Genomic DNA, 21745 nt, shown 5'->3' on the forward strand with positions numbered 1-21745 from the left:
AAAAAATTATATTATGAAATATCATAAGCTAGAAACCTTAAAATAACTAGGTACTTTCACTCATACTTTTATATGGACCACCAAACCCATGCCCTTACCTTCTATTATTACCTATCTCTTAAAAAAAACATATTTAGCCCATGCGGGAAGCTCTAACCCTGCCCTTCCTTATTTGGTAACAACTTGCAGTGATATTCTAACTCTTGCTTAAATTCACCTAACCAATAATAATCTTCAAACATAAATTTTTAGGGGATCCAAAGGCCATATAAGGGAATTATCGGGGTTCCATAAAAATTAGCAATATTACACATTCTATCTGATGAAAATACTCACCCCTTGCTTTCATGATCCGAGAATACGAACGGCATAAACTCAATGAATCCCAGGAACTTGCCCAGCAGCCTCAAGGACAGAATGGTCTCGTGGATGGTGTCGTCCAGGCCCAGTCCTGACTTATCCTGTACAATTGAAAAATTATGTTTCATCGGCGAGAAAGGGGACATTTGAATGTAAACTATATATTATACAGATTACAGGTACACAAAGTTTTATAACCAAGTTATCTTATTTGTTAGCTCAAAAACTTTGGGTACCTGAATTAATTTTTGATTAATTGGATCCAAACCAGTAAAGTCCAAACTTTACTAACAATAGTTTTAATCTACAGAAAGGATTTCCTACTTTTTCATCATCATTGGGAATGTTCATGAATTTATCGTCAATTGTCTTATCTCTTGGGCTTCATAAAATGCTATTTTTTAATTGAAGAAGGAAATTTTTACTTAAAGTTTATAAAACTTTCAAATGGTTAAATAAATACCTGTATTTGAGTAAATGAATCTCCACAATCACTTTTACAATTGCTCAGCATTGAGGTATCTTCACCCTAAAACAAATAGAGTAAAATTAATCTTAATGTAAGGTTTTTTTTTGTCTGTAGCTGATTACGATTACTACTGAACCGATTTTGTTCTCTATTTTAGGGAGGCTTTACATAGACCATGTGATTTAAGTCTTGAGATTGTTTTAGGCTATTTTTTCTGCTTTACCCAATCCCTTCGAATGCATAACCATAGAGGAACGTATTTTTACAGTAGAAGTGCGTATTTAAATTTTTAAAACAATGTTTTAGATAGGTACCAAATTTTAAAATTATAAAAAAAAAATATTTAGACAAACCTGATTATTTGAAACAGCAGCTTCTTGTTTTAGAATTTCAGCTACCAAAGTATTTTTTAGGTGTGCTAGAAATCTAAATGAATTGCAACACAACACAAAATCGCGGAAAAACTCCTGTGCACCTAAAAAAATTATTTGTATTGCCAGGGCGCTTGCAACATCATCCTTATATAAAAGTAATAGAAAGTGTGTCTGTCTGTGTGCACCGAAGTATCTCGCTAACCGCTGAACTGATATGATTGTCCTGTAAAAAGAAGCTTGGGTCCTGTTGAGATTTATAACTATTTTTTGGGAGGGTACTACCACACTTTCAAGAGGAACTGACCCTATAAAAAAACCGACCCCTCTAAAAAATAATTTTTAAAAATCAAAAAGTTAAGGGTACCAACACTCCCTCCCCCATTCCTTCAAGTGAATAAATATAAACCATCAAGTTTAATAGTCAACTTCGAAGTTTGAAATCAAACTTATTTTACCTAGGAATGTAGGAAGAGGGCAGGGGCCTCCCAGCTGGCTAGGAGTGACCAGTCTGACCGCCAACTTTGCATACTTGACCGGGTCAAGCGTCTTGAGCAGGGACAGATCATCCTGTGCGTGTCCTGCTCTGGCTTGCCCTTGCAGCGGTCCAAGGTTTTCACCTCTGTTAGTAAACATAATTTTGTTATTTTGAACTTCTGATTCAAAGGGAGGGGGCGAAAGTGACACTTTTTGAAACCAAAACTAAAAGTTAAAGGAACTCAACTGAAAAAAGAGTTACAGGTCTGACATTTTGCATGGCAGTTGCTTTTTAGGGGTACAATATGGAACTGTAAAGAAACGGCGTCGCAACCGCCGAAAACCGCCGAGAAAAGGCAAAAACAAATTCGGCAGGAAACGGCGGTTTTTGGCGGTTGCGCCGCCATTTCTTCGCTGTTCCATATTTTACCCCTATAAAGCAACTGCCATGCAAAATCTCAGACCTGTAACTCTTTTTTTTAGTTGAGTTCCTATGTTTACTTTTAGTTTTGGTTTCAAAAAGTGTCACTTTCGCCTCCCCCCTTTTAAGCAAAGGCAATGTTAGTTATTTCTAAAAGCGAAGCTTTTTCTAATATTAGAGTCGATAACTGATGGTTCTAACAGTTCATTTAGGCATGTTGACTTGATGATTCCTGTGGCAGTTAGATACAACTCTATAATCATTACAAGTAAGTCCGAATGTTCATTTTAAACATACTATTTTTTAATTTTTTAAACGCAAATGGTATCCTATATTATATAGGTAATCATTCTGTTCACTTCATTTTTGGAATAAGGCTTCCATTGACCATTAATTATAATGTTATAAGACAGCATTTCTATTATCTTTATGGATGACTATCAATGTTATATGTGTGTGTATGATAAGGCTTCAGTCGTGAAAAAGAAATGAAAATGTCCATACCTACACATGGCAAGCATCTGATGTAGAAACAGGGAACAAAAGTGAGAATAGTTGACTGGATGTGGGTACATCTTCATTATATCATCAACCTAAACAAAGTTCAGTTTAAATATCATAAAACAGTTTCATTTTTAAATATATTTTTTGTTGTTTTGACTGAATTGATCTTATGTATAGGGATGATTTGTAAATATAATATTTTTAATATCAGCTTCACATTCTGATAGCAGACCCGTAATCCTTTTGAGAATGGCAGGTGTCCTGTAATTCACTCTAATGAACGGAACCTAATGTATAATTTATGCTTGTTTAATTGAAATCATCTTTGTTATGCTTGAAATGTCTTCCCATAGGACTGCAAGCGAGCACCCTAACAATATATCATGAAGCATCATATTAAAAAAGCACAAAAAAAATTCCGTTATTTAGCTGATTTTGGGAGTAAATACTAGGTAGCCCCAATACTATACCTGTACCAGAAATAACGTTTTTACCTGAGCACCAAAGACCAGAGAGAAATCATATTCCTTTCCTCTGTACTGTTCCTGCCAGCTACGAATCTAGAAAATAAATATTTTCCGTAAATAATGTGTGAGTGTGTTGTGATAATAGATCTATAGTATAGATGTTATACAGATAACTACCTCCCTTCTTTCAATGACCTTATTCGTCTGCAATCAAATTATTTCCTGCTACTTGGCTGTGTTAATACACACCACACCATTGGTTGATTTTCAATCACCCTTTTGAAAGTTCAGTGCGATGGGGAGATACAGTTACTTAACCCTTTCCCTCTCTAGTGTTTTAATCTAATGTTGTGATACAACGTTTTTGGTATTTATGTTATATCAGCAGTAGGAACCATTTTTACAGTTTTAGTTATGACACAGTATTGAGCCGAGATTTGTACCTATCACCTTCCCGACAACGCTCGGATACGCTACGTGTTTACCACAATCGCGGGTTTATACATGCTATTTTAAGAGACATACTTACAATAAAATTATGACGCATGTTTTGGAAAAATAATAACATATTAACAATTGTTGTATAAGGTATGTTATTAACTTAAAAAACGTCACTATAGGAAATATTGTTAGAAAAAAAACCTACCAGTGCATAAAACTTGTCTCTCTGTTTCTTAAAATCTTGGAAGGAGGAGGTAGATGGAAAATTGGACCTAAAAAATATTGTACAGAGTATTATGTATAAGGATTGAATAATCTAACAGCTAATCAAAGGTAGGTAATTTTATATTATGAAAATTTTAACCTAAATAATTAAAATGATAGATTCCTATATTAAGGGATAGTTGAATGAAGTGCATTTAACAAGTTTGATTGCTAGCATAAGTTATAAGAATACCATCTAACATATATAATTTTGTATTACAATAAAAATAGCAATCAATAAGGTACCACCAAAATAGTCTTCATGCTGTTTTTGAAAATAAGACAGCCATAATAAGTTGCATATATCCAAAAAAATAATTTTCAAATCTTGATATTTTTGAAACTGCCTGGTAAAAATTGAAATTCTTTTAAATATATATGTCCTATAGATCTAGTTTAAACTATTGAACAGAAAAAAATATACAGTTCACTAAATTCGGGATTAAATGCACTTCGTGCAACTATCCCTTTAATGGAAATGTTTGATACAGAATATTTTCAAATTCAAAAATTTTACTAAACAAATAAATAAGAAATGCAAAATATAATTGCAAAGGAAATATTGTGTAAGTTCAAGGTTTATAAAAGCAAGGACAAGTAGGGACTAGAGTAGCGGATAAGGTACCACGCAGGATTTTCACAGCACATTTTGACTAACATAATGATGATTGATACACTACACATGATAATTTATAGATATGATAATCCCAGCATATAGTACTTTTAAAATCATCCTGTAAAACTAAAAGTTACTATTTGGCTTCTTAGAAACAGATATTAAGAATAAATACAAATAATCCCGACGCCTTTTTTTGAACCAAGGCTCGGCAGCTTCTCTCTGCACTATTAATTACCTATAGAGTAGCCACGCTCAAAATACAAAAACAAAATACAATTCTTATCAAAATGTTGACAGAGAGATAGAAGAAAAAAACTAAGTGAATTTCCTGATTTTGACAGGCAGGGGTGTATATTCTACATGGGATCCCCTGCTCAGGGGGGGGAGGGGGGGGAAATAAAAAATAAGTGGTTGGAGGGGAAAAAAATGTAAAAATTAAGAAAACTGAAACCATTTTTTCCATTTCCCCCCCGCCTCCTTGGTGAAAAAAACTTTTAAAAATGTGTGGTAGGAGGGATAAAATAAATAAAATATAGAGTTCTTTAAATATTTTTTCATTTTCCCCCTACTTGGTGAGAAAAAACTAGGGGGGGGGGAGGAAATAAAAAATTTTGTAGCTGGGGAAAAAAAAAATAAATCTTGTGCAGAATATACACCCCTGTTGACAGGAGAATTATTTTCTTACCTATTGTCCGTATCTGCTTGGAAACTTACGTTTTTCACAACATGTCTGCAAAACAGAAAATTATTTTCAATTCAAAATTTAAAGAAAAACAGGCATATTTGCATTGAAACCAGATTTTTTTTCTTTCTTTAAGATTACAAACTAAATTCTTGTATGTGTGGTATTCTTTTACATAAAGTATTAACGGCTACGCCCATAGATACCTCTTGGGGCACTGGGAGGAAAAACGAGAGGCGGATTGAAAACGACCCTCGATTTAATTTTATTAAAAAAGTAAAAAAAAAATATTTTTTTTTGGGGGGGGGGCATTTTTTACTAAGAGCGATTTCTCTTGGGGGACGGAGGTACCCTACCCCGGAATAACTATAAAAATTCATTGTACCTAAGCTATTTATTTACTATGAAAACAAATACTGTAAAGGAGATCCAAATTAGTTTACGTTGTGCGAGGTCCTATATTTTACTACCTATTGATTTAAAATCTGATAATTTAGGCAGAATTGATGAGTACAATTTTAAACAAAAAAGGAAAACTTACTCTCGTGGTTTATTAGGACTTTCATCTGTAAATCCAGTCATTAAATCTAAACAAAAGGGATTAAAATTAATAAAATTTAAGTTTTCAAGGCATAGTTCATAAGAAGAAAAAAGTATTCATTGTAGATGGAAATTTCTTTTTCATAACAAGAATTTTAGTTAAAATGTTAAGAAGATTTGGTAATTCTTTTAAGTATATTTTGTAAAAAGTAAATTTTTTTACTGAAAAAGTACATTTTTACTGAAAAAGTACATTACTATTTTTTTATGAATGCCATAACGTTCTTCATAAGGAAAACATAAAGTTAGCAATAGTAATGTATTATTCTGTTAGTGGATAGTCTATGAGTGATGTTTTAAACAAGTATTCTACTGAACAAAAAATCTGTTAAAATTAAAAATAGATGTAGAATATACGTGGATATTTTGACAGGAGAAAAATTGTCGTCATTAAGCTCGCAATATCCCCTCACATTTATTGGCCGGGCCGTTTATCCAGTAGGAAGGGAGGGGATGGAGTAAAGAAGGGGGATGGGGGAGATCGTTATTTCAGCCTGCTTCAGAGTTCACCTCATAATAAATCATGAAAATCTGGTGTAATAATAACCAAATAATAATAAACCCAATAAAATTTGATGAATATTTGTTACCTTCAAGATTTGAGCATAGTTTGTCAGAAAATTGCTGAACTCTCGAGTTCTCTGTCAGTAGTTTTAATGTTGATCTAAAAAATAATGAAAAGTAATTGTTAATCAATCCCCTTGTATATTTTAAACCTTGTTTTTTTAATTTTTTCCCTAACAGTTTTAATCCACAAGTCTATTATGCTGCTTTTAATATTTATAAAATTTTAGGTCCCCCCCTTTTTTTTAGTATTTTTCTGCAAAGAGGAATGGGACAATGGACTGTTTATTAGATTAGTCCCCAACGTTTTTTCAACAACTCAACAACTTTGGGGACTGTTCGAATTTTGATTGGTTGCTTCATTTAGTTAATGTTTAAACATTTCAACCATTTATCATTGGGGGTGTACATCAATTTAAGGGCCATTGTCTCATCCTTTTAGATCCCTGATTTTTCTGTCATTCAGTGTTATCTTATTATATAATCCAAAATCAAACAGAGTAAATAGAAAATAGGTTTAAAGGCCAAAAATTATTTTAGTTGTCTTATATTTTATCCTCCTATCAAAATAAATAACAAGGATGACAATATCCATAAAAGCGAAGCACTGAAACGGTAGGACAAACGGACATTAACACTTGTATAGTCCGGACATTACTTGTATAGTGTCAGAACTAAATAATCAGAATATAAATGTATAAGAATCGGAGCAAAATTGTAAGTAAATTTGATGAAAAACTGCTAGATACAGGATAATGTTTATGGACATACTTACATTTTAAGGACTTGATTATAGAGTTGCTTTGCTTATAACATTATTCCACGAATCAACATACCAAAAATCAGATCAATCGGATGATTAGATCACATAAAAATTTGTTGTTAAAAAAGTTAAAAAATAAACATATTTAAAATGGACGTACGGACATTCTAGTATGATTATAGAGTTGCTACGCTTTCTAAATCGTACCTAACAACTAAAGGAATCACCATGCAAAGTTTGAAATCGATAGGACAATTCTAACATGCATAAATTAACGAAAAAAGCTATCCGTTTGTGACGGACGTACGGACGGACCGACCCTAATTATAGAAAAGCTTCGCTTTTAAAAACCTCTTCAATAATACTCTCAAAATTAGAACTTTTTAAACTTAATATTTCAACAACATAATTTGTTTCTTAAATAACAAGATTTACAAGAAGGATTAACTTTGTAACACAGATATGGTATCTGAACAATAATCGTCATTGAAAGCCAGTAGCAGAGGGGTGTATATATTTTACATAATTCCAATAAGGATATATTTCATATTTCTACTCTATAACAAGGGCAATAGAATAATAATCAAATTAAAAGGTACAAATTTTGAAATTGTTCATTTTCAGTAGCAATGTCCACCAACATTTTTTGTAGATTAACTAAGAAGAGATTATTTCATGAAGAAGCTCAATTATGAAACCATTATATGTTTTAAAAAGATTATTTCTCTTTTTCTTCAGTACTCTTATTATTCTATTTCTAAGTGCATACTCAAATTTTAGATCCTAACACAATCAAGTTCATTAAAATTTTTTTTCCATTGATACATTTTTTGTGTGTTTTAATATATAATATAATACCTATTGGTTCAATAATTCTATTCCATAATTTAACTACATCAAAAAATTACCTATATGATATTGCCTATTGAATATTAATTTTTCTTTTATTACACAACGATTTTATTTTTGCAACTTGTAATTGCTTCGCTAATAATAAACATACTTTTCCTCGATTTGTACTATAAGCGAAAAAATCAATTATAAAAACAAGGATGACATCATACATCTATAGTCTAGGTTTAAGAACCCAAATAGTTTTTAAACACTGCTCAAATTTTACGCATTTTGTACGCCCAAGGGTTAAGGACGTTCACAAACTAAATTAACGATCTGAATTTAACACTGTATGACGTCACTTAACACTGCTAAAATTTAACCATGGGTACGATCGTTTTACATCATTAAACGCTCTGTAAACACACTTGATTTGGGTCACGTGACCATTAAAATACACTGAATTTTGATTTTGAAGATAATATTAAATGTCTTCTTCTCTATAAAAAGAAGGAATTCGATTCTTAATACATAACTATTATTTTTTAAAATTATTTTATTTTAATACAAAGATTAATATTTATTCTATATAATAATTTTTCTGTAGACATTTAGGTAATATAGATATGTTCTTGAATTTTTTTTCTCTTATTAATCAATTAAATTTACAAAGAGTGTAGGTAATTTATATAAGAAAAATACAAAGAGGAAATCCTTATACATAAGTAACAGGATGTCTATCCTGTATGTCCGTCTGTACCAAATGATAATTGAAAAAAATCTCTTTTGTTAGGACAATGTTTGTCTCTGTACTATGTATATATCTCAGAGAAACTGTGGCAGCCGCGCCGTTGCTGCAGAAAACGCCGCCGCCGGCGGAATTTTTTTTTAACATTTCTCGCCGAATCAGACAATATTGTATTATTTAAGTACATGTTATTTTTTTCCAAAAATTTTCCACTGCGGTAGGACTTAGTCATTTTTATGTTGAATTTTTATTTACTTAGGCTAAATCCTAATTTAAGGCTTTCAAAGTTTGGTTAAGGCCTACATAATAAAGCAGTTACATCCCCCTTAAAAAGAAATCAATTAAACTCGGTATTATTCCTATATGAAACGACGACATTAGAAATATTAATGCAAAAACATATGATTTTTCTATGGCAACCCTGAGCAAGCGATGTTTACAGAGTTTAAAATTTAACTTTGCTAAACGTTCATTAACACTGACGTATGTAAACAAATGAAATGTCCTTAACCCCTCGATGGTTAATTTGAAGAGTGTTAAGATTTAGCACTGCTAAACATTGTTAAATAAAACGATCTAAAACACTCAAAGTTCTTAAACCTAGGCTTATGATGGCAGTGTTAAAAATAAGACGGTCGGAGACAGTAATATGGACGTACTCACATTATAATATGATTATACTATCACAACATTACGATTTTAACGTAAAGTTGTGTAGGTATAGAAAAGCTTTGCTTCAAATAGTATAAAATTTGTTTGTTATTAGTACTTATTAATTTACCTGTCAAAATATTGTAATGTTGGGTGAACTATTTCTAAAACTTGTACACTGAAATACACACAATTGTGTACACTATGGAACAAATCTTCTAAAATAAAAATAATTTTGTACATATTTTTGTGTAAATTTTTGTACAGAAAGATATTTATAAATTTTGATATAACTACAGTGTGTTTTTTTTATGAGAACTTTTTTGAAAGCAATTTTACCCCACTTATAGTTATCAGAATTTAATGATTAATGGCTTATTTTCTTCGTTTTTTAAGGGAAATTATGAAACAACCAAAAAAAATTACAGTTTTTGTTGAAAAAGTACAGTAAAGTTGAAAATTAAAAACTTAGGTGACAACATCTAAAAATGGTTTTAGCGCATTTTTCTTATGCTCAAATCTTCTACCCTTTGCAAGAAAAAAATTGGATTTTCAGTAGTCGACTTTGGGGGGGCAGTACTTTCTCCCTGATTGAGATATGGCCTTCAAAGTAGATAGAGATATGACCTATTCTAGTACATGTCCCCAATAGTATCTGTATAAATTTATAGCTCTATATCTCAACTTTGAAGCGTTTTGCAGCCATTCTTGCAAAAGGTAGAATATTTGAACATAAGAAAAATGCGCTAAAACCATTTTTAGATGTTGACACCTAAGTTTTTAATTTTCAACTTTACTGTACTTTTTCAACAAAAACTGTAATTTTTTTTGGTTGTTTCATAATTTCCCTTAAAAAACGAAGAAATTAAGCCATTAATCATTAAATTCTGATAACTATAAGTGGGGTAAAATTGCTTTCAAAAAAGTTCTCATAAAAAAAAACACACTGTATTTCTAACGGATATAGAATATACGTCGATATTATGACAGAGAAAAATTGTCTTCGATTAAGTTTGCTAACATGGAACTCATTATTTGTCAGTTTGTTAATCCAGTAGAAGGAGCGGGGATGGGGGGTATCGTTATTTTAGCCCGCTTTGAGTTTCCTTTTATTTGATAATATGAAAATCTGATGAATATTCCAGTTATAATAAATCCATTAGTGTTAAATACACGTAATTTAAAAAAAAAGAAATTTCTTTTCAAGGAATATAAACAAAACTTTAATAAAAATCATCAACTAAGTATAAAAAATCTTAATCGCTTTTCATTTACATTTTTTGATGTAGGGCATTTTTTTCTTTTAAAATTAATCAATATTCAATATTTCTGTTCCTCTAGTTTTACAGAATGGACATTCTTTTATTTTTCAGTCGCAATATGTAAATTATAATATATAGGTATTATTTTGGTATATTTTCATTACAATAATGTTTCATAATATTTTGATAAATCTCATATTTTACATGCATTATTTTGGATTCAAAATAAAATATTACTTATCAATAACATATAAAATAATTTCTCGTATTCATTCGAATCCGGTGGATAGGAACCGGTTCTCATCCATACGAAAAAACTATGTCTAGCATCGTATTTTATCTAGCTTTCTACGAATATAAAAATGTACAATTATAAGATTAAAACCAGTTTTTTAGCCGGTGCCTTCGGCAACTCGGGACTAAAAAAACTAGTTTTAATGTTATAATTGTACATTCTATATCCGCGGAAAGCCGTTTATAATACGATGCGAGAAATAAATATTAATAAAAAATACCTTCGTCTGTTTGAATATCTACAGTTTCATTTGTTTTACTTATTTCTACCTATTAAAAAAAACATAATAATTGCTAATCATCTCAAATTCCTTTAAAAAAAATTTGAGGTGGTTTTAGGCTATTTCAAATTTATTTTTTTTTAATGGGTTTAGACAATTTTAAGATTCTATAGAGGCCAACTTGCTAGTCTGGATTAAGAGACATAACTATGAAAAATGAAGTTACAAGTATACAGGTAGTAGAGAATATCAAAATATTAAGCTTCAGACAGAAAAAGTTAATACTCTACATTTTAGGACTAGCGGTTACGTCCCTAGCGGCCCCTAGGGGAGTAATTTTTTATATATTAGTTTTAAGAAAATAGATATTCAGATACAATACCTGCAATAATTCTAAAAGAAAGTATATTTCCACAATATAATTTGGCATTAAATTGTTCATTATCACATACGAGTACAAAGACACCAACAGATCTAAAATAAAACATAAATAATACAAGATTAGTTTTTGTGAAAACTAAGGCCTATTTGAAATAAACATTTTGGAGACCACTGTTATTGAGGCCCTAAAGGGCAAGGCCAACCAATTAATGAGAAAGCATTTATGGAAGAAGTGAAAACTATAGGTATGCATTTTCAAAAAAATGCATGACAAACTTAACTACAGGGTGTCCCACGTAAACTGTTTTTTTTTAAATGCTTATTACTTCCTTAATATTTGAGCGATCTTAGTAAAATAAAAAGTATTTTGCAGCCTACTACTGACCATTTTATGGGATAATGATGAAAAATCCACAAAATAAACAGGAAAAAATCTACAAGGTATTACATAAGAGGTTCATTTTATTGAATTTAGACTAACCCACAAGAAAATATTTGCTTTGTGAACTTTAAAATTAGTTCGGGTCCAAACTGCTGGTCGCTCAGACTTTCTAAGCACAAAAATAGAACAATCGTGACATGGCATACTAGAAATTCTCAATATTCAAGAATCTGAAGTGTAATTTAAGTGAACAATATGTAAAAATGGGCATAATATTGATCTTCTTTGTTAATTTTTCATGTGAGTTCGCTTTAAATGCACACAAGAACCTGAAATATACCAGATTTTTTTAATTAGACTACAATGCCAGTTCTTATAATGTCAGAGTAAGTCTTTGTGATCCACCGTTTGACCACCAGCTGCTTTAAAAGTTAACTATTTCATATTTTTCTTGTGGATTAGTTTTATATTCACTAAAATCAGCCTGTTATGTATTACCTTGTAGATTTTTTTCTGTTAACTTTGCGGATTTTTCATCACTATATCATTAAATGGTCAGTAGTAGGCTGCCAAATACTTTTTTATTTTACGAAGATAGCTCAAATATTCAGGGAGTAATAAGCGTTTAAAAAAAACAGTTTACGTGGGACACCCTGTATAATACAATTTTCTTGATTTTTCAGTGAATACTATTTAATTAAACCAGATATTTTCCAACTTCCTACTTTTGTATCGCCTGAAAGGCTATTTGTTTGATTTATGTATATTAGATTTACCTTTAAACACAAAGAAAACAAAGCAAAGTAACCTAATAATTTTAATAAAAAAATGTTTTGAAGTAGAATAACTGAGATAAATAAACAAAATTACCTAATTTTTGTTGATGTGTTACAGCTTCCAATGATGGCTGAATCATGGAGACAGTTGACATAGATCTTGACAACATAGGGGTAAAACTAGAAAAGAATATTTTGTTAAATGAAATAGATTGTAAATTAACTAAGTACTTTTCTTGCTTAATAATACATAATAAAAATTTTGTGAAACAAATGTATGTATTTCAAGAATAAAATTATAAAAATATAATTAATTTGAAAATTGTCAGTCACAAAGTTATTGCCAAGCAAAAAACAAAAAAAAATCTTGTAATAAAAGAACATCCAATATTAGCTAAATATATTCTACCTTAAGTTAATTTTAAACATCCATGTTAGATGTCCAAAATCTTAATCCTTCATGAGAATTATTTCTAGAATTAGTTGATGATTACCTGTTATTCTTATTATTAGGTGTCATTGTTGTACCCGGCTTAACAGGAGTAGCATGACCATTCAGTACACTTGTACTTTTATATGGCGTCATATTTGTTTTGTTTGAGGTGGCAGCTGCTTCTCTAAACAGCTGCTGCCGGTCATCAAGACAATCTTCTCTGTTGATTTCAGCCACTCGAAATTGGAGGTTGCTGCTAGAGGTTGAGTGGGATCTACTCGTCACTTGACCAAAACCTAAAGCAATAATGTAATATTCAGTATTCACGAGTGTATTAGTTCAGGATCTTAAGAGATAAGCCAATGGACGATAAGTTGATGTTCATCCCAAATGATAATGTATATGAAAATCATTAGTTGAAAAGTATGTACACTGTAGGTTGGAACAGGAACCAACCAATCAAAATTCAATAAAAGATTTAAGTCAATTCTTTCTTTTTTTATGCCCCTAGTGGCCTCTAGGAGGAAGGGGTGGGAGAACCCCCCCCCCCCCCCCACTATCATATTTAGTTTTAAAAGAAAATGTAAAAAGATTGGAGGAGACTATTTCTCTTGGGCGGGTTGAGCGGTTCAGTAGTTAGCGAGATCCTTCGGTACACACAGACATCCTGTTACTTGTATAAGAATTTATTTGTGTTAGTGAAAGTTAGTTAATAATCCATCTTACACATAGTAAGTCTTAACACAAAATAAACAGTTCTAAGAATCTCTTAATATTTGAAACTAATTGGGGTATTATAAAATATTTAAATTAAGAGAGAACAGAAAAAGAATAATTCATAATATGTATTTTATAAGATCTTATTACAATATAGTTAGACTAGTATCTTTGTCCCTAGCATCTAGAGGCTTCGCCCAATTAGGGAGTTGGGAATTTCCCCTATCTATTTTCTATTACATTGAAAAAGAAAACTTTTTTACCAAGCAGGGGAGGGGTAATTTATTTCTTTAGGCAATAACTTTAAGAATACAAGAAGGTTAAGTACTACATCCCCCAAAAAGTCTAAAAACCTGTCCTAGACAAAATTTATGAAACAACCAGTCTAGCTTATTAAAAGATCTTACAAGACATAAAGACAGACAGACAAACATCCTGTTTCTGTCTTTTTGGGGATTAAATTACTCATAACAAAATAATATATCTTCAAAAATATTATTTTCATACATTGATAATTAACTTTCTCGTATTTATTCGAATCCGGTGGATGGGAACCGGTTCTCATCCATACGAAAAAACTATGTCTAGCATCGTATTATAAACGGCTTTCTACGAATATAAAAATGTACAATCATAAGATTAAAACCAGCTTTTTTTAGCCCGTGCCTACGGCACCTAGGGGCTAAAAAAAATATATTTTAAAATTAGAAGAAATAAAATAAAATTATTTTCAAAAAAATAAGGACCATTACAACCATAGCAACAATTAAAAAAAACTTTTTAACTTACAAATCATATTTACATATATGAATTATTCAAAGTGCAGCTCTAATGCAAGTCTGTCGTGTTTGTTTTGAAAAATGAGCTTGACTTTGGAGTAGCTGAGCAACTTTTAACTATAATTGATTATTGAAACTCAACAAAAAAAAATTTGCCTGTATTATTTGAAGAACTACCAGCTAAAGAAATCGGTTTAATTCTTCGCTTCTTTTCATTGTCAGTATTTTGGCCAATTTCGGGGAAAAGTTCCTAAAAATATTTGCATTTTATGAGATATTTAAACTCGGGTATTTTTTGTCCCAAGTTCTGTATTTTTCTGTAACGACAACGACATATAATTCTTGAGCTGGATCTTTAAATCATTTTAATGGTGATTTAGATCGGGGTGCGCGAAATTTCAGCCAATCACAGCGCGGCATTTTTAAAATGCCGCGCTGTGATTTGCTGAAATTTCGCGCACCCCGATCTGATTCACCACTAAAATGATTTAAAGATCAAGCTCTGGTATTTGAGCAATTTTGCCTTTGGGATCTTTTATAGTTGTAATAAATCAATAATTTATTTGTAAATAAATTTGTAGGTATGTCCTTATAAATCTTAAAAGACTAGTAGAATAATATCAAAAATGTTCCTTGTTGTTTAAAAAATAATCTCAAATTAAATCTTATTAACTATTTTATATACAGCTTCTCAGCGTGTAATATTTGATTCTTAATTTATATAAGCTTTCAGAGATAAATTGATGTACACCCCAAATGATAATACACAAAATTATAGTGGTTGAAACGTTTGGACACTCAACTAACTGAACAAACAAATCAAAATTAAATAACAGTCCCCAATGTTAGTAAGCCAACGAATAAAAAAACGTTATTATAGGACTTTGGGGAGTGTAATAAACATTCCAATGTCCCATCCATCTCCGATAAGCTTTAAAACCAAAAATCTGAGAAAAATAATGTAAAAAGAAGAAAAAATGTTCATTTAATCTCAGAGAAATGAAAAATAAATTCTACTTTTGTATTGGAGAAATGAGGTTTTGTTTGCTTAGGTTTTCCTTTACATTTACTATAAATGTGTTTTTAAATGTACAAATGTAAGAATAGGGGTACAATTATAAAAGTTTCTATATCATTTAATCTTTAACATTTTATTTGAGTTTCTTTTATTATAAATCTAAAAGTAAAGTAGTTGGAGGTTTGTTTGTTATTTAAGATATTTAAAACGGCAAATGCTTCAAAATAAATGTTTCATGTAAAACTTTTCAAAATCAAATTATTTTATTTCTAGCACAAAATTTGACTACCTACCTAGCGTAACAAGAATTTTAACTATTTTTTATTGATTTTCAATGATGCAATTTATAAATAAAACTTTTCTATGAGAATGGATATAAATAACTCTTCCACAAGATTTCCATGTTCTCTAATAAAGGGAAACTTGCAACGGGCTGAAATAACGATTTCCCCTTTCAACCCACCTTTATACTATCCCCTCCTACTGGATGAACGAAGTGACTAATAAACGAGCAACATGTTAGCAAGCTAAATTGAAGACAATTTTTCCCCTGTTATAATATCCAATTTTATTCTACATCAATGTCAATATGACAGTACCTATTATTAGCTCATTTTAGTAAAGTTGCCAATAATTATAAAACGGGTGGAGTTACATACCTTGTTATCAATGTCAAGTGAAATCTTTTGTATCACGCTCCTGTTTACATTTTCCTCGACTCTATCCAGGCGAGTCATGAAGCTGTCTAAGTTGACTGGCGTGCTACACTTGTTCACGCTCACGTGGCGACCATTCTTATTCTTTTTCGGACTTCTTGTCGTACTCGCGTTCCCGGTTTTACAGGCAACGGATATAAAATCGCCGAGGCTAAACGGCTGTGGCGACGGACTTGTCTTTTTTCGTGAGGATTTCTCACCGGTAGACCTGTTATCATAGAAAACTAAGAATGACAAGACAGGTAGCTTAATTAATTTGAAAATAAAAAGGTAACATTGATATAGGGTCGACTTTGTATTTTAAAATAAACCAAAATGACAACATCCAACATAAAAGCGGACAAGCGTACAATAATGAACGTAGAATAAAATTTCTTCGTGGTTGTAGGTATATTCTGCAAAATTGACCCTGCTAAAGTTGGGGTAAAAAAATAAAAAAAATATGAGAAAAGGAAGTGAAAAAAATGAAAGTAAAGATGTAAAAACACATTTTTCCCCATCCTCTGGGGGGGGGGGGGGGACTATAAAAATATGTGGGGGATGGGTAAAAAGATGAATAAAATAAGGAGAACTTGAAACATTTTTCCATTTTATCCCATTTTTCTGAGGAAAAAACTAGGAGGGGAAAAAAACTAAATATTTCTTAGCAGCAGGAGAAAAGAAATCTTGTGCAGAATTTACACCTCTGAATTTCTTTAAAAATGAATTTATTGCAATTTTCTGTAAACATATCTAAGTAATAATTCTAACAATCACCATTCTAACAATCAAGGCAACATTGGACCGACCATAAATCTAGAAAAGCTTCGCCTTTGAAAATATTTTAATTAATAATCTAAAGTTTTCTATGCCTATTATTGAACGAGTTTTCTTTTGGTGTGAAAACGGCGGAAGAATTTCCATTTGTCGGCGGTGTTTTCTGTTGATAGCGGCCATATTTTTCAATCGGTCCTACGCCATCAGTTTCGGCGCCAGGATCAATATTACTACTTCTTGGTCCATTTCCGCCGCCGCCTCCGCCAAAATCGTTACCGCCGTTGGCGGGAAATAGTTTGATTTTCTTCTTGTCCTTTCGTTCCTTTTTGGCCGGCTGTTCTTTACGCACAGATTTGACAGGAGAGTTGTAATTATATTTTGTTGTGGATTTTACTTTGCTTGGTGTTTGTTTACATAGGTTTTCTGATAAAATTCTGTAATAAAAATATTCAATAAATTCTTCCCTTGTTTATTGTTGGTTCAAAAGATAAATTATGAAAATTTTGCTTTCTTGTGACAGAGTTCTCATCCAAAATATTTGTACACCGATGAGATATAATCAGGAATAAATGGAAATTCTAATTTTTTAAAGATTGTTAAATAATAAGTGCTAATTTCTCTGTAAATTACACATTAGTAGTATTGTATCAAAAATATTAACAATTATAATGCATAAAACTTTAAATAATAACAATTTTTAAGTTCAAAAATGTAAAAATTTGTTGGTTTGTTTGTTGTTTAACTTCATCCCTGTTAATATAAAACTTACTTTGTAGTTTGTTCTCTGAGATAATTAATTAGATGTAATGGCAGCTCCTCTTTATACAACCATGTATGTTCGTCAATGCCTGGGGGTGGCGTTACATTACTCAGTATTCTAAATACAAATTATTTTATGCAGTTTTTGTTAGATCTTCAATGAATTGCTTATAAACACAAGATCATTTTATCTTTCTTAATATAAATACATAAAAAACATTTTTTTTTATTTAATACACTAATTCAACATCCTTCAGTGGCATAGTTTTTAGAATGACCTGTGACAACAAAATTACCTGTCTATTTTGTCAAATTTTTCAGCATTCTCTAAGAGTTTGTCCAGTAGTTCAGCCATTTTGTAAAAATTTACATAAAAAATAGTTCTGAAAAGTACCGATATATTTACATTTTACAATTTAGAATTGAGCACTGGTAACTAGGAAGCAGATACGTAATTATAATATTTCATGATTATTTAAGTTTTTATAAAAAAAAATATATGCATCATATAGTGGATTTTTTTTTTTTTTTACAAAATGCAGAACATTGAGCTTTAGCTGATAAGCCAAAATACAGGAAAATCTTGAACTGGTATTGGAAGGTCAAACTTGTAAATCTCTTCTGTGATACCTTAAAAACATTGAAATCATATTTTGATGAACAAATAAGCATATAATATATTATTTTAATTCTATTTATTTTAATGTACCTGTCCGAACATCAAACTTCTCAATGACCTTTTCGCCGGACCCATCAAAATCCAGGACATCACTTTTGGCGAGATTATACAGGTACGGCCCTTGACTGCAAGGTTTCTGTGCCTCGTTGTTTAGTTTTCCAACTTGTCGGAACTCCAACAGGTCTGTCTGAGACAAGTCAGTACTAGAAACAAAGTATGTTCAATTTCAATCCAATTTCTTTACCAAAATCGGAAGACAGAATATTTTTTATTGCATAGGTAATTATTTTATTTTATTTTCAGCGGTTTACTTACCTAAAAACTGTCTGCTGAAAGTTACACGTAAGGTATATAGTATTCTCATAACAAAATGCATAATGGAACTCGACATTCATTGGTATAGATCTAGTTAAAACAACTCTGTGAGTCCAATTTTCTTCTTGGTTGTTGTAAACATAAATGCTTCCATTCATTGCTACCACAAGTTTGCCCTAAATTGATTATATTCATATTATATTGTTACTAATTAAATGTTTACAATATTATTATTTATAATTTTTAGGAGACTAAACTAACAAAAACTATACCTCGTAAACAGTGGCTGCAATATTATATCCTCTACTTGGCATTTCTATTACTCTATGCTGGCCTGAATCCAAATGAAATACAAGCATGTCTGTGAGCATGACCCGGGTTCTACAAAACCCGCCAAGCAGGTACAGGCATTGACCAATAAGAACAGCTGTGTGGTGACGTCTTGGGGAAGGTAATGTTCCCAACTGAAAGTTAAAAGGTAATTTTTGACTAGGGTTATAAAACCTTTTAGTCATTTAATAATAAAAAGAAAAAGTTTGTCACCTTTGAAATCCTCCTAAGATTACCAGATGAATATTGGTACTTTATAATTTCCATATTCCAATTATTCTTTCCATATTTATATTCTCCACCAGCCAAAATAAAGCCGTCAGATACAGTTGTAATGCTTCCACCTTTATGAGTCATCATTCATAATTAACAAATAAATAAAAGATGCCTAAATTTATTTGTGATTAAAATAAAAGATATAGGTAGGTAAACAATAAATTAAGGTTTGATCTAAAATTTAAAATGATGACCTTTCCTTTTAAAATTCCTTGTTCTATTCCCGTTAAGTTATCAATAAATTTAAACTGTGGAATCATATGTTTTAGACGTGGATTAAAGGAATAGCAAATAATGTCTTGTATGGAGTTTGGCTCACAGCGTAGCGCAGTTCCAAGCAGGCAGAGATTCGGCCAATTAGATCTGAAAGATAAACAATTAATTTTAAATTCTGATTATAAAATACTAAACTTTAATAAATACCTAACAACTTACCTAAAACTACTTTGAAATGCTGGTTCCAAATCTTTTATTTGGCAACTTTCATTTCTTAGACTTTTGAGATTCACAATTGTCTTGTTTAAAAATTCTTTTTCCTCAGATGTGCAATTAGAGTTTAGTGTCCATAATCGTTCCTCGACAATAGACCTAAAATAAAAATTAGTTTAATCGTAAAAAAACATGTAAGAACATTATTCTCTACATAAATATATTTACATTTGTCCTTTGCCTAATCATAATATAATTCAATAGACTTAAGAAAAAAACTTACATTTGGCTGGTGACAATGGCATTGTACAATCTGGTAGATATTTGCCTTTTTTCGGTCCATTTGTTGACAAGATTTAAGAGATTTGAATCTTTGGCACATGACAATTGAGCAAATCCTATCAGAGCTATCACGGTCTCTTCAGAAAAACAACAACTGGAAAAATAATCCTGGTCAATTGTGTCAAAATTTAGAGCAAGTCTTTCAAGGCATAAGTTAAAGAGTTGTTTAACACTCAAAACTTCCGCAACTTTAAGAACATCACAGAAATTATTTATATTATCAAAAAGAAGAGTTCTTCTATGTAATTCTTGAACACAGAGTTTACTGGCTTCATCAAATGCAAGAGCTTGAGCTGTTTCTAGGAGATTGATAAGTTCGGGAAGATTTCTGTTCAAATCTGTTCATCATCTTAATCTCATATATACACATTGAAGGGTACGTGAATGAATGGTTTTGAGTACCTAACTACCTAGAGATTCCAAAATCTTAATCAACATTATATGTACCTACACATAATTTAAAGGAGGGAGGGGGGAGAAAGTCTGAAAGAGATATTTAGACATTTGCCTTTCTTTCTTTAAATATTTACTAGAATATCCAACAAACAAAAATTGAGATCAATCAATTCCTAAGTGTCCACTTTGGCAGTAATTCAATATCAATTGGAAGTTGTCAGCGTCGACTATATCCTAGATAAAAAAAATTAAATAGGTACGCAGGTATTGTAAGGCATATAAAAATATTTCAGGACAAATAAACCGTTAAGTAGTTCATTATAATTGCAAATGTACCAAACAACAAAACACTCCAGTATATTATAGCCGCACTAACAAATCTAGAAGCGCATGCGTTTTTATCCTTAAAATTTAGTTATTTAAATTAGATACCTAAATTATATTTGATTTGTAAAATAAATTACCTTTATTGTTATGATCTCTTTGTTAGAATCGGTAAACATAGGATTAAAAAGAGCTTTAAAGTAATCTGAATGCTTCGACAAGACATCCTGAATGTAAAAGACATATTTAATAAAAGATAAAATATACTAGCTGTACTAGTGTAATAAATATTGTACAATGAAAATGTATCCTCACACTAAGGCTTTTTAAGAACATGCTATGTGAATTTGGATTGAATAAGGGATATTTCTCCCCCATTGTCGTTAGTATTTACAACAGTCATATCATCGTTCCACGGTCAACTGTGAATTTAACGAGAATTCATTCACTTAATCGCCAACGAAATCGTTTCTTTCAAGTGTCAATTTAGCACGTTATACATATGAAAGAAATACGCATCCTCCTTTTATTTTTAGCTGACTAACCCTACCTTCTTTTGTATGCATGCTGTATTTTAAATTATAATTTTCCCCCAACTACTTTTATTGCATGGTTAAGTACGTGCGTGACACCCATCAAACAAACAACTTTTAGATTGTACGACCTTTATTTGGAAAGCCCTAACTGTGCATTATGCTTCGTGTAGAGCTATGGTCGCGGGTTTAAGTTACTATATTTGTAATTAAGGGAAAGAAAAAAACAAATTTAACCTGATCTACATTAAAAACTGTATCGTTTATAGATATTTTACCGGCCATTTTTTGTGAATATTTCTAGTTCGCTATAATAACATTCTAAAAATATGCATAAAGCATAATAATTTTAACAAAAAAATATTAAAATCGTCATTTTTTAGTGAAAAGTA

General features: G+C 31.0%; 2 protein-coding genes across 2 annotated transcripts in view; both read right to left on the reverse strand.

Moving 5' to 3' along the window:
• Window positions 1–18109, reverse strand: part of dlt (codanin-1 like protein dlt) — a 44494-nt gene extending 26385 nt beyond the window's left edge. The window contains exons 1-20 of the mRNA XM_080171363.1: window positions 18026–18109; window positions 17740–17847; window positions 17066–17404; window positions 16158–16422; window positions 14637–14730; window positions 13046–13280; window positions 12646–12731; window positions 11395–11486; window positions 11013–11061; window positions 9366–9453; window positions 6266–6339; window positions 5617–5662; window positions 5079–5123; window positions 3716–3782; window positions 3097–3162; window positions 2603–2691; window positions 1659–1822; window positions 1183–1304; window positions 824–889; window positions 337–461 (exon numbers count right to left, since the gene is read on the reverse strand). Coding sequence (XP_080027489.1) covers window positions 337–461; window positions 824–889; window positions 1183–1304; window positions 1659–1822; window positions 2603–2691; window positions 3097–3162; window positions 3716–3782; window positions 5079–5123; window positions 5617–5662; window positions 6266–6339; window positions 9366–9453; window positions 11013–11061; window positions 11395–11486; window positions 12646–12731; window positions 13046–13280; window positions 14637–14730; window positions 16158–16422; window positions 17066–17404; window positions 17740–17847; window positions 18026–18084 — 2279 coding nt within the window. The 5' untranslated portion in view covers window positions 18085–18109. The remainder of the gene's footprint in view (window positions 1–336; window positions 462–823; window positions 890–1182; window positions 1305–1658; window positions 1823–2602; window positions 2692–3096; window positions 3163–3715; window positions 3783–5078; window positions 5124–5616; window positions 5663–6265; window positions 6340–9365; window positions 9454–11012; window positions 11062–11394; window positions 11487–12645; window positions 12732–13045; window positions 13281–14636; window positions 14731–16157; window positions 16423–17065; window positions 17405–17739; window positions 17848–18025) is intronic.
• A 1-nt stretch (window position 18110) lies between these two features.
• LOC145322472 (uncharacterized) lies at window positions 18111–21745 on the reverse strand. Its single transcript, XM_080164482.1, has 11 exons — window positions 21591–21745; window positions 20961–21047; window positions 20670–20730; window positions 20042–20438; window positions 19765–19917; window positions 19528–19692; window positions 19267–19396; window positions 18996–19187; window positions 18724–18899; window positions 18439–18611; window positions 18111–18359 (listed from the first exon to the last, which is right to left on the reverse strand). Exons 1-11 carry the CDS (start codon window positions 21636–21638, stop codon window positions 18283–18285), a joined length of 1659 nt encoding a protein of 552 aa, XP_080020608.1. The 5' UTR covers window positions 21639–21745; the 3' UTR covers window positions 18111–18282.

The sequence above is a fragment of the Acartia tonsa genome, chromosome 1 (genome assembly GCF_053477335.1).
Source record: "Acartia tonsa isolate MP-2025a chromosome 1, ASM5347733v1, whole genome shotgun sequence".
Lineage (NCBI taxonomy): Eukaryota > Metazoa > Arthropoda > Copepoda > Calanoida > Acartiidae > Acartia > Acartia tonsa.

Bases quoted from the DNA above. Each gene is read 5' to 3' on its own strand.
- LOC145322472 (XM_080164482.1), bottom strand. From the start codon at position 21,638: ATGGCCGGTAAAATATCTATAAACGATACAGTTTTTAATGTAGATCAG. The intron at 21,048-21,590 runs GTTAAATTTGTT...TTTTACATTCAG, and splicing joins CAGTTTTTAATGTAGATCAG to GATGTCTTGTCGAAGCATTC. The intron at 19,397-19,527 runs AAAGGTCATCAT...GACTCATAAAGG, and splicing joins GAACAAGGAATTTTAAAAGG to TGGAAGCATTACAACTGTAT.